General features: G+C 39.2%; 1 protein-coding gene across 1 annotated transcript in view; it reads right to left on the reverse strand.

The window, feature by feature from the left end:
- Positions 1 to 3,272: 3,272 nt before the first annotated feature.
- Positions 3,273 to 13,196, reverse strand: part of LOC101526742 (glycerophosphodiester phosphodiesterase domain-containing protein 4-like) — a 65,231-nt gene continuing 55,307 nt past the window's right edge. The window contains exons 14-16 of the mRNA XM_012928304.2: positions 11,080 to 11,162; positions 10,293 to 10,345; positions 3,273 to 3,636 (exon numbers count right to left, since the gene is read on the reverse strand). Coding sequence (XP_012783758.2) covers positions 3,599 to 3,636; positions 10,293 to 10,345; positions 11,080 to 11,162 — 174 coding nt within the window. The 3' untranslated portion in view covers positions 3,273 to 3,598. The remainder of the gene's footprint in view (positions 3,637 to 10,292; positions 10,346 to 11,079; positions 11,163 to 13,196) is intronic.

The following is a 13,196-nucleotide window of genomic DNA, read 5'->3' on the forward strand; positions in this document are numbered from 1 at the left end:
ATGAAGTCTTAGTCTTATACCACATATAAATACAAGTTCCAAATAGGGGTAGCACTGTGGCACAAAGGCCTAGACTACCACTTGAGAATCTCACACTGCATATCAGAGCACCTGGTTCAAGACCTTGCTAAGACATCTTGTATTTCCAATCTAGCTTCTTGATAACGCACATCTTGGGAGGCAGTGGACAATAGCCCAAACACTCAGATCCTGCCAAGTGAGAAACTCCAATGGATTTCCTAGTTTCTGGCTTCAGCATGGACTAGCACTGGCTGTCGTAGGCATCGGAAGATGGACCAGCAGATGGAATCACTGTCATTCTGCATTTCAAATAAATAAATTAATCCTTAAAAAAATCAAAGACCTAAATTAAAGAAAATTATAAAATTCTAAGAAGAATACCCATTGACAAGTACCAGAGCCAAATGGGATGTGGGACAGACTGGACTAGTCTGCTACACATACTGGCAAACCAGGGTAGGGGGCGGGCTTGGTGGGGGTTATTGTGGGTCGCCCCGACTAGGCTGCAGCTCCCACTGGTTGATGTAAGGGCCGAACCAGACTGGACTGCAACACCCACTGGTTCCAGTGCAACTCGGGACTGAAAACAGAACCAACCTAGCAATTGCAACCACCAGCTGATCGGGGTGATGGACTGTGCCGGGCCCTGTGCTTGCTAGAACATACAAGAAACTAGTCTGGGAATACCTCAAAGTTTCTTTGGAGATCTCCCCAATCGAACTGCTGGACTCAGAACTCTAACCAAGAAAAGACAGAAGACAGAACAGGACAATCATTCATCTCAGCTATATGTTGACAGCGAAATATGGGGCAAATGGAGACTTTATGATGGACCATATCAATCAGTGGACGACCTCACTGAGCAAAACTGGCAGCGATTCATAACTGGAGAACTATTAACACCACTCGAGCACATATCTCAGAGCATGCCCCACATCTGGGCCTTGGGGTGGGCGGGAAGCCAGGTGGGGCTTCTCCCTCAATATCCCCCTTTACCTCAGATACATGATGGAAACAATATGGACATAATAGCATTACCCACTTCCCTACCCCCCTGAACCTTTTTTTTTCTTTTCTTTTTTTTCTTCTTTTTCCTTTAACTGTAACTATGTAAAGATTGTCAACAACAATACAAAATAGATTAAGAAAAAATTCTAAGAAGAAAACAGGTTAAAATGTTCATGACCCAGCATGTGGCAGTGATTTAATAAAATATGACACATTTAAATGCAGAGGACAACAAAAGTGGACAAAAATGGACTCCATCAAATTAACAACTTATATTCAAAACACACTACCAATCAAGCAAAAGGGCAAACACAGGTTAGAAGGAAATATTTGTAAACCACTAATATGAAAAGGGACTAATATTCAGAAGATACTTATAAAACTGAATAAAACAAGTCACCAGATTCTCCAGAGAAAAGATAAAAATTGACAAGATACTTACGAAGAAATGCTCAATGTCACTAATAACTAGGGGAATGCAAATCAAAACTACAAGGAGATACCACTTCAAATCTGTTAAGAAAATAAGTACTGGCAAAGATGTGGAGAAACTGGAACCTCTGTGAGTTACTGGTAGGAATGTAAAACAGCAAAGCCATGGTGAAAACTGTATGGGCTTTCTTTAAAATTTTTAAATTACTATAGTTAAAAATTTCATTTCTCAGTTAATGCCCCAAAGATGTAAAATACTAGGGTATACAAAGAGGTATTTGCACACCCATGTTTAAGGCAGCACTATTCATGATAGCAAAAGACAAGTGACCCAAGTGTCCAGTGATGAGAAAATGGATTAAAAATAGAGTACATAAACACATACGTTATTATCAGCAAGCAAATTCTGATTCATACTATAACATAAATGAACTCAGAAGATATTATGCTAAAGAAGCCAGTTGCAAAAGAGCAGTATTTACTAATATTAAACACTGAAGAGCAGTCAAAGTAACAGAATGATGGTTTCTAGGGCTCAAGAGGGAAATGAAGAGTTCTTTAATGGGAACCTTAACAACATCTCAGTTCTACTGAGGTATAGTCGAAAGTAAAACTGTTTGAGTTGTCCAGTTTGGACTTTTTTCATATACCACGCATTGGGAAATCACCAGCATCAAGCAGTTGGCACATCCATCATACCACACACTCTGTGTGTTTGGGCGGTGTGTGAACACTTAAGATCACCATCTTTGCAAATTTCAATTATAGTTTACCTTCAGTCAGAATCCTGTGCAGGTTTTAAAAACAAATTCGCTCATAGAGCTAAAACTCTGTACCCTTCAGCCAGCAGCTTTCCAATTTCCTCCTGTCTAGACTTGGGTGATTGTAGTCTTCACTTCTAAGTATTGAGTATTGCAGATTTTACAAGTAATGAGATTATACAATATACATCTCTTTATGTCTAGCTCGGTTAATACAATCTCCTCTAGAATAAATTAATCATGTTCTGCTTAATTCCTTGAAAAGTTAAATGCTTTCCTTGGTAAATATAACATCCTCTTCTTAGTGTCAATCACATGGACAGGCTAGAGCTTCTGCCTGTATTGGACTAATGGCATAGTTAAAAATATTTCATTTTTATTTAATTCCACTAATTTCTTTCACTAGTTAAATCTCAGGTCTTCTTTGGAATCCTCCAGATTAACAGGGATCCAGACATGTGCTGTGGGTCCTGTTTTCTTTCAGAGCCAAGGACCATTGAGAGGCATGGCACTGTGTCCACTAGGGAAACAGCAAACCACAAGGTGTTAGGAAGCATTCCACTTCATAGAAAGTTTGTGTGTGGAATGAAATCTTTGCCCCTGACTTCTGACCTTGCCCTTGATACCTCATTTCCTGACACGTAACGGCATCACTACTGTACCCATCCTAAGTGGTCACAGCAGGCACTTAAAACACCACCATTTAAGATTCCCAAGAGGTTGTCTTTATTGATATACTGATGTAGTCTAGTCACTCTTTCAGCAGGAGACACCATGGAAGTGTTAGGATCATACATATCTTGTAATACCCACAGAGCAACCTGTTCCAGATCCAAGACTACATGGAACTATATTTCTCTTGTCTATCCTTTTAAAATGCTTTTTTACAGAAAAGTCAGAGGTTCTCCTGAAAGCCTCAATGGCCCTTCTGTATGCTTTTCTTGATCATCTTCTACTTGGAAACTGAAAGAGGAGGAAGGGGAAGAGACGTGACTAATTTGTCTTTGAAAATATCCCTTAGGGGGAGGATAGGTTAACAGGGTGGGATACAGTATTACAGAGTATTCATTAGAAGATTTCTGTCATGAGAGCCTCTGCAGGTTACAATGTACCCTGGAGGGTGGTACTACAGGTGATCTCCCAAGTGGATGCCTGGGTGAGTTCAGAGACCTGGCTGGGCATCAATGACTTAACATCGGGCTTGGCAGGCACTGGTGGAGTGAAAGTACTTTTGACAGGCATCAGTTTCTTCCTGGGTGTTAACGGACAATGATAAATGTCTGGATGTTGATGTGTGTCCTTGGTTAAAGCTGGGTAGAGGCTGACGGAGCCTCAGGGCCTCAGCAAAGAGGCTCTGCCGATCAGTGCGAAGCTCCTCAGACTTCAACTTCTCTCTCTGCACGGTTCACGCTGTCTGTGGGACAAAAAGCAAACACAAAGTCCTTAAACATCACTATCGGCCAATCGTGCCTGAAATCCAAGTCACCTTTTCATTCACCATGATAGGTTCTCTACTTCAAGCTCGCCCCTCTATGCTCAGTTTTTGTTCAAACGTTATTAAGACCTATCAATTAAGCCTGGGGCTGGGGCTATTTTACCATGCAAATCCTCAAAAGGCAAATTCTGGTATTTCTTTAAGTTTATATATTTCACAACTATTTGTTGGTTACAAATAAATTTCAACAGAAAACAGAATGAGAAGACTTTCTAAGGACAGACTGTCTTGCTTGTCATTGTAAACAACCCTCAGAAAGCGTTTGTTACACATTAAGTGAATAAATGATTTTCGTCTCCAAAAGCCCATAATGGCCAGAACTGTGCCACTCCGAACCTGGAGCAAGGAGCGCAATGCAGGTGTCCTACCTGGGTGGTTGGTATCTAGTTACTATTCAACATCTGCTTTCTCCCACTATGCACATTTGCTGTGGTAGAATAGGCAGTGATATTAGATCTCTATCTCAGATACTCCAATATGATACACAAGCATTTCAACCAATGCTTTCAGTTCTAGGCCAAATATTTCCCTTACACTTTCCACCATTATTTGGAGTGCATTCCTTTCATTATAAAAAACAAGTTTGGAGAGGCAAGATGGAGGTATAGGGTGCAGACAGGTTTAAACTGGTGGAGAATCATTAGCCAGGGTGAAGCAAAGAGAGCACATTCCAGGAAATAGGAGGGGACAGGCCAATGGCAGAGGGGTACCTGGAGACCTGTGGACACAGGGAAGCAGCAGAGATAATAGAGCAGTGTTGCAATGACCAGATAACCCAATAGCCATCAGTGAACAGTGATCCAAGTTCCACCAGCATTCAGAGTTCCATCGGCAGCCAGGTGGGAAGAGGAGTTCTTGGGAGCTCAGGAGATGAACACAGGCAAAGAATTCGCTGTGCTGTTGATTTGGTTGATCCAACCACAAGCAGAGATAGAGCAATAGACCCCAAGTGGGTGGTATAAAAACAGGGTAGATTTCACAGCCCAGACCCTCACCAATGCCACATCAGGTACCATTTTGTGTAGTGAGGCAAAGACTGCAGGACTGGAAGGACAACAATGGGCTGCACATGCACTAAGCTGGGAGTGAACTCACACACGGAAAACAATACCGACATGGCATCCTACCGGTTCTACCCAAAATAGGTCTGAATGTCCCTCAGACCTAACAGCCAGGAGGTTTTGACAAGATCAGTACCACCTATAATCCAGTTATTTAGCACAGTTGTTGTCTCCCTAATCCTAGGCACTGCTTGAACTGGAAGGAGAAAGGTTGTACAGGCAATGGTGGGCCCCAGCATGGGATCACAGAAGGTGGAGTGGTGAGTCAGAAGCTGGGGCAATGGAGGGAGACCACGGTGGAAACCTAGCACAAGAACCCAGGCCTGAAACTCACTGGAGGGAGTGGCACAACTGACTACAAATGAAGAATCAGGTACCAAAATCAATCAGTAAAACTGACCTGTAGACCTGTGAGTGATACTGCTTAGAAACCAGCCCTAAGAAGAGGAATCTGCTAACCAGAAATGCGATGACCAAAAACAAAATGAAGAGACAGAAGCACAATGAATATTACTGAAGACTCCACCACAAAGGAGCAAAAGTCTGCCAATTTCAGTTAACCAAGGAATACTTCAAGAAAATGGGGGATAAAGAATTTTAAAAACTTGTTATAAAGCTTCTTATCAACAATAAAGAACACATATAGCAGTTCAAGGAATTTAAGGAATATGTCACATAGGAAATAGCAACACTGAAAGAAAAATCAAGCCAAATTATTAGACATTAAGGACACAATGGAGCAAATTAAAAAATCAGTGGAAAGCTCAGTAATAGTCCGAACGTAGCAGAAGAAAGAATCTCAGAATTGGAAGATATTTTTTGCCACAATGGTGAAACAAAAAGCTGGAAGGGAGCTGGGTCAAGCTTAAAAATGTATTTAAGAATTGAGACACTATTAAAAGGCCAAATATAAGAGTTATGGGAGTTCCAGAAAGTGCAGAAGGAGACTCTAGGCTTAAAGCTGTATTCAATGAAATAATAAACAACAATAAATTTTCCCTAACATGGAGAAAAAAATTGGGAAATAACATACAGGAGACATATAAAACTCCCAAAAGAGTTAACCAAACGCAATGCTCACAACACATGTTAATGAAGCTTTCTTCAGCTGAAGAAAGATCTTTAAATGTGCACAAGACAAAAATAAATTGACATATAGAGGCCCTAAACAACTCACAGCTGACCTCTCAGAGGAAACTCCACTAGCCAGAAAAGAATGAATGACATATTCCAGATACTAACAGGAAAAAAATTGTCAGCCCAAAATAATGTACCCAGCAAAACTTTCCTTTGTCTTTGAAAATGAAATAAAATTCTTCCACAGCAAAGAAAAGCTCAAATAATACACCTCTTCCAGACCAGCTCTACAAATAATACTTTAAGATGTTTTCAGGACAAAAAGAAAAATACCTACCAAAACCAAAGGTAAATGTGGAGAACATCCCAATAAAATGACAACAGAAGACTAAATCAAACAATGAGAAAATCAATACTAAAATGACAGTTCCAGATTACACCTATCCATATTACTCTTGAATGTAAATGGGTTAAATGCATCAATCAAATGTCATATTAGCAGACTGGATCAAAAAACAAAATCCGTCTATCTGCTGCCTAGAGGACACATATCTCACCAGCAAAAATAAGTGGAAACTGAAACTGGAAGGATGGAAAAAGATATCCCAGGCTAACGGAAAGAGAAAAAGAGCTGGCGTAGCATTCTTATGTCAGATAATACAGAATTTGACATGAAAAACATTAAAAGAGATGAGGGACACCACATAATGATCAAACGATCCCTCCAGCAAGAAGAGATCTCCATAATAAATGTATATGCACCAAATGCCAGGGCACCTAGACAAATATTAATAGATTTAAGGGAAGAAATAGACTCCAATACAATAATAGTGAGGAACCTCAATACGCCATTAACATCAACGGACAGATAGTCAAGACAGAAACTCAACAAGGAAACAACAGAGCTCACCCAGGCACTAGAGCAAATGGACTTAACTGATATCTACAAAACCTTTCATCCTACAGAGAATATACTTTTTTTTTCCATTGGCACATGAAACTTTCTCCAGGATTGAACATGTTATAGACCATAAAACAGACCTCAGCAAATTAAAAAAAAAAATCAAAATTATACCATGCATCTTTTCAGACCATGATGGAGTGAAACTGGAGACCAATAAGTCAAAATACTCTAGAGTCATGCAAATACATGGAGAATGAATAGTATGATACTAAACATGCAATGAGAGAGGAAATCAAAGGGGAAATAAAAAAAAATTCTTGAAATGAATGAAGGCATCAACACAATATTTCGAAACTTATGGGACACGACCAAGGCAGTGTTAAGAGTAAAGTTTCTTTCCATCAATGCTTATGTTAGAAATTAGAAAACCACCAAGTAAATGAGCTAACCTTACCGCTGAAGGAGCTAGAAAAACAACAGCAAAGTAATCCCAAGATTAACAGGAAAAAATAACCAGAATAAGTGAGGAAATAAACCAAATAGAAACCAAAAGTACAAAACATAAGGCCAATGATTTAAAGAGCTGATTCTTTGAGAAAATTAACAAGACAGATTTTCCACTAGCCCAAGTAATCAAGAAAAGGGGGAAGAAGTATGAATAAATAGCATCAGAGACGAAAAAGAAAACATAACCACAGATACCTCAGAATACATAGAATTACCAGGAACTATTACAAGCAACTATATGCCAACAAATCAGAAGACCTGGAAGAAATGGACAGATTTTTGGACACGTAAAATGTACCAAAATTGAATTATGAGGCAATTAATAATCTAAATAGACCTATAACAAGGACTGAGATTAAATCAGTAATTAAATCCCTCCCAACAAAAAAAATCAAAAGCCCTGAACCAGGTGTTCACTGCAGAATTCTACCAAATGTTCAAGAACAACTTATTCCAATTCTCACAAGCTATTCCAAATAACAGAAAGGGAGGCAATCATTTTTAACTCTTTCTATGAAGCCAATGTCACCTTAACACCAAAGCCAGATAAAGACACAACAGAAAAGGAGAAACACAGTCTGACACCACTGATGAACACAGACACAAAAATCCTCAACAAAATATTAGCCAACAGAATCCAATAGTACATCAGGCAAATCATTCACCCAGACCAGGTGGGATTCATCCCTGGTGTGCAGGGATGATTTAACATTTGCATTTCAAAAAATGTAATTCACCATGTCAACAAACTGAAAAATTCAAACTACATGATCATCTCAATAGATGCAAAGAAAACATTTGATAAAATCCAACACCATTTCATGCTAAATACTCCAAGCAAGACAGGCATGCCAGGAACATTCTACTATATAATCAAAGCAATTTATGAAAAATCCAATTCCAGCATTATACTAAATGGGGAAAAACTGGAAGCTTTTCCACTAAGATCTGGAACTAGACAAGGACGACCACTTTCACCACTGCTATTCAATACAGTACTGGAAGTTCTTGCCAGCACTATTCAATAATAATAATAATAATAATAAAGAATCCAAATTGGAAATGAGGAATTAAAGCAATCTGTTTGCAGATGACATGATTTTTTGCAAAGCAAAGCCAAAAGACTCAGTCAAGAGACTACTCAAATGCGTAAGAGAATTAGGCAGAGTTGCAGGATGCAAAAATAATGAACACATATCAATGGCACTAGTATACACAAAGTGCATTCCCCTTTAAAATAGTGGGGGGAAATCTTAAATATGTTGGAATTAATTTAACCAAAGATGTGGAAGACCTCTATGATAAAAATTATAAAACATTTAAAAAAAGAAAAAGAAGACAATGCAAGATGGAGAAACTCACCATGTTCCTGGATTGTCAGGATCAAAATCATCAAAATGTCCATATTACCAAAATTAATATATAGATTCAACATGATCCCAACCCAAATCCTAACAACATTCTCAGAATAGAAAAGAAGATACTAAAGTTCATCTGGATAGCTAAAGTTATCCTGAAGAGTAAAACTCAAGCTGGAGGAATCATAATTTCAGACTTCAAGACAAAGTACAGAGCAGTGGTCATCAAAACAGTCTAGTACTGGTACAGAAGCAGAGAAGATCAATGGAACAGAATAGAAACACCAAAAGGGAATTCACACATGTATAGCCAACTAATCTTTGAGAAGAAAACTGAAAACAATCCAGGGAAAAAGTCTGGTCTATTAAACAAATGCTGTTGGGACAACTGGGTCGCAGCTTGTAGAATTAAGAAGCAAGACCTCCCACCTGTCACATTATACAAATATCAGCTCTCAATGGATCTAGGACCTAAAGCTGCACCAAAAATCATTAAACTATTAGAGGAAAACAAAGGAAGCACTCTACAAGATACAGGAATAGGGAAAGACTTCTTGCGAAAGACACCAAAAACACAGGTAGTCAAAGCCGAAATAAACAAATGGGATTATATCAAAGTATAAAGCTTCCATACGGCAAAGGAAACAATTAACAAAGTGAAGAAGCAACTAACAGAATGGGAGAAAATCTTTGCACACTACACAATCGATAAGGGAATAATATCCAAGATTTACAAAGAGCTTCAGAGACCCAGTGATAGCAAAACAAACAACCCTGTGAAGAAATGGGCAAAGGAAATGAACAGACATTTTTCAAAAGAACAAATTCAAGTGACTAATAGACATACGGAAACATGCTCAGGCTCCCTAGCTCTCAGAGATACAATTCAAAACCACATTGAGGAAACACCTAACTCCAGTCAGACTGGTCTACATTCAGCAGTCCATTACCACCACCTGCTGGTGTGGATGTGAGAAGAAAGATGGGAGTGTAAGCTAGTACAACCACTGTGGAATTCAGTATGGAGAGTGATAAGAGAACTGAAAATTGACCTGTCTTACGACCCAGCCATCCCACTTCTGGGAATATATCCAAAGGAAATGAAATCTGCATATGAGAAAGGTATTCATAAGCCTATATTTACAGTAGCACAGTCTACAATAGCAAAGACATGGAAACAACCCAGATTCCCACCCAAAGCAGAATGTATAAAGAAACTGTGGGACAATTACTCCACAGAACCACTAAAAAGAGCCACTAAAAAGAATGAAATTCTACCATTCACAACCAAATGGTTCTGATTAGATACCATTATGTTCAGCGAAATGTCAATCCAAAAAAGACAAATATCATATATTTTGATACAAGGCAAACCTCTTCATAAAATACAAAATCAATAGCCATTTCAATACTGTTTTTGCTACATCTCATGGGTTTTGATATTTTTTATTTTATTTTCATATCTTCAAATGTTTTTCTCTTGTTAAATTCTTCCCTGACTCATAGCTCATACAGTAATGTCATTTTCTGCAAGGTTTTTGACATCACTTCTTCAGTGACACACTGGTCATTCAGCTCATCCCAGACATGACATGCAGATACCACCCTGACTCCTGGAAGCACATGAGTAGGGATGGAGAGACAGCAGCAGGCCATACTTTAAATTACCTGTTTGAGTTCTGGCTTTTTCAAGCAATTTTTCTTCTTTCATATCTCTTTGCCTGCAAAGAAGTAGACCATTTATGAATTCACAAACTTCTTCTACAAAAGGCAATAATTCAAAGAAGCCAGAAAAGAAGCACTACCCAGTCAGGTTTTCACTTGAGGAGAGGACCTTTGCTTCTCCCGTTTAAGTCACAAGCCAGAAAATGATGGAGCCTCAACACTCATGCTTTCCACTGACATTCTTTTCCTAGGACGCTCCTTCCCTCTCCTACCTTGAAACTTGAAACCCCACAGTATTTGTTCTGTAAGGATTCTCAAATGTCATCTTCTTAGACAGGTAAAAGGACTATGGTTTGGAAAGTGGCAATGACTTTCTTAGGGTCTCTCAGCAAGTAAGGGGCAAAACAGGGACCAAACCCCTGGTTTCTATACTTGCTCTTTGTATAGTACCTTCGTGTAACCAGTTCATAATAGAAGGATGGAGCCACATGTCTGGGACAAACTTTAGGTCCTGCCGTTTTCACATTAACAGATCACAGTGAACCCATAGAAACAGATTTGACTAAATTTTTATGAAAGTCTTCTCCTAAAAATACAATTTTGTGTTGGAAAGTTAAAAGGGTATAAGGATTTATAGGCAGCATGAGAAGGAGAGGTTTCGATCATAAACCCCACCTTCCAGTGTGGGATTATGGGAGGAGCACTACTGTTCTTCTCAGCATTCCATAAGAGCCCATTTGCTACTCTGATTTTGGGGGAAAAACACTTAAAATTACAAATATCTACTTACCAGATAAAATAAATTATGGTACCAATGGAAGTTGCAGAAATAATATCCATGAAAAGCCATATGAACATATAGTACCTTGGTGTCTGCAAAACATAAAAGAAACCACAGTTAAAGAACTTCAAAGTTGGAAAGGGATTTTAGATCACATGACCTCCTCTGCCAGAGCTAGAGGACAGGAAGAGAGGACAGATCACACAGAAGTTCACTCTGGACCCAAAGCTCAAATCACGGATTTCTGGACTTCGGGTACTCCTATGTTCTCCTTGTATCACCTTCCAAACTGGACTGTGCAAATATCCTAGTTCCTGGATCTCACAAAGACATAAGGAATCAGAATCCGCATTTTTAATATGTTCCCCAGGTGATGCTGAAGCAATTAGTCTGTGAACCAGCATTTGGGAACAACTGTTAAATCATTATGCTTCAAATAATGATTTGTCTCAAACCCTTAGCTCAAGTCATTCATTTTCTAGAACTCCACCTTGGAGATCTGCTCATATTAGTTGTATAATTTCCTGGTTTGATCCTCCACTTCTACCTCAACTGCTCCCCTTCCAATTTCAACTGTTGTTACCGATGAAGCAGGCATTTTCTGTTCTTTTCATGCAACCATATCCAAGTTATTTCCTTGAATTAAATAGCAGTAATAACACAAATCATCACAACAATGATAACAGGTGACAATTACTAGGCACACACCCAGAACTAAGCACGTGTTCTAAGTACTTTAGTATTTTCACATTTAATTTTCAAAGCTGTCCTAGGGATGTACAATTGAAGCTCTGCATCAGTTTCTAGTAAAGCAAGACCCTGGATCCTCTCTGAAAAACAAAGTGACTTGCTTGTTGATTACTATTGTATACCCACCAGCTGCTCTAAATATTCACAATGAATCAATTTCCTGTTCCCCAAATTAGGTCAACTGTATTTGCTATTGTAATTATGCAACATAATCAAGTATTGGTTAAATCTAAACATCTGAGTAAAAAAAATTCCATTTTCTAGATACCAAGTCAAAAGTTTCTATAATCTCAATGAAGACAGAAGACATTATTTAAAAAACTACAGTAGAATTAAATGTGAGGGAGACATTATTTGAGATTAGGGTAGGAGGACTATGAAATTAAAGGTAGCCCTCTCAAATTCTCTCCAATTATTTTAAGATACTAATCTTCCTTAAATTAACAAAAATTAGAATCCATACCTAAATTATTTGGATATTTAAATAGGAAAGAAAACACAGAGCTAAGTCATCTGATTCATCTTCAAAGAAAAATTTGCTCTTACCTAAAGGTGAACTTTTTTCTTTTAAAGATTTATTTTATTTTTATTGGAAAGTCAGATATACTGAGAGGAGGAGAGACAGAGGGGAAGATCTTCGGTCTGTTGTTTCACTCCTCAAGTGGCCACAACAGCCAGAGCTGCTCCGATCTGAAGCCAGAAGCCTGGACCTTCTACCGGGTCTCCCACATGGGTGCAGGGTCCCAAGGCCTTGGACTGTCCTTGACTGCTTTCCCAGGCCACAAACAGGGAGCTGGATGAGAAGTGGGGCCGCTGGGACATGAACCCATATGAGATTCTGGCATGTGGAAGGTGAGGACTTCAGCCACCAGACTACTGTGCCATGCCCAAAAGGTGAATTTTTAAAATGTGAAGTGAGGGGACAGGCGCAGCAGCCTAGTGGCTAAATCCTTGTCTTGCATGCACTGGGATCCCTTATGGGTGCCAGTTCGTGTCCCGACTGCTCCACTTCCCTCCAGCTCCCTGCTTGTGGTGTGTGAAAGCAGTGGAGGATGGCTCAAGGTCTTTGGACCCTGCACCTGTGTGGGAGACCCAGAGGAACCTCTGGCTCCCTGGATTTGGATCTGCATGGATTTGGCCAATGCAGCCATTTAGGGAGTAAACCAGGGAATGAAGATCTTTCTGTCTCTCCTTTTCTCTGTAAATCTGCCTTTCCAATAAAAAATAAATCTTTTAAAAAAAAAGTGAAGTGCATGCATGGTATACTGTTTATCAAAACCACCACACTTCCAACTGTTTACAGGCCCCTTTGCAGTGTGACTCAGCTGTTCCTCTCCATCAAAAGGTAAAGCTTGTTTCTCTCACCTTGAATTTGA

This window comes from Ochotona princeps, chromosome 4 (genome assembly GCF_030435755.1).
Source record: "Ochotona princeps isolate mOchPri1 chromosome 4, mOchPri1.hap1, whole genome shotgun sequence".
NCBI lineage: Eukaryota > Metazoa > Chordata > Mammalia > Lagomorpha > Ochotonidae > Ochotona > Ochotona princeps.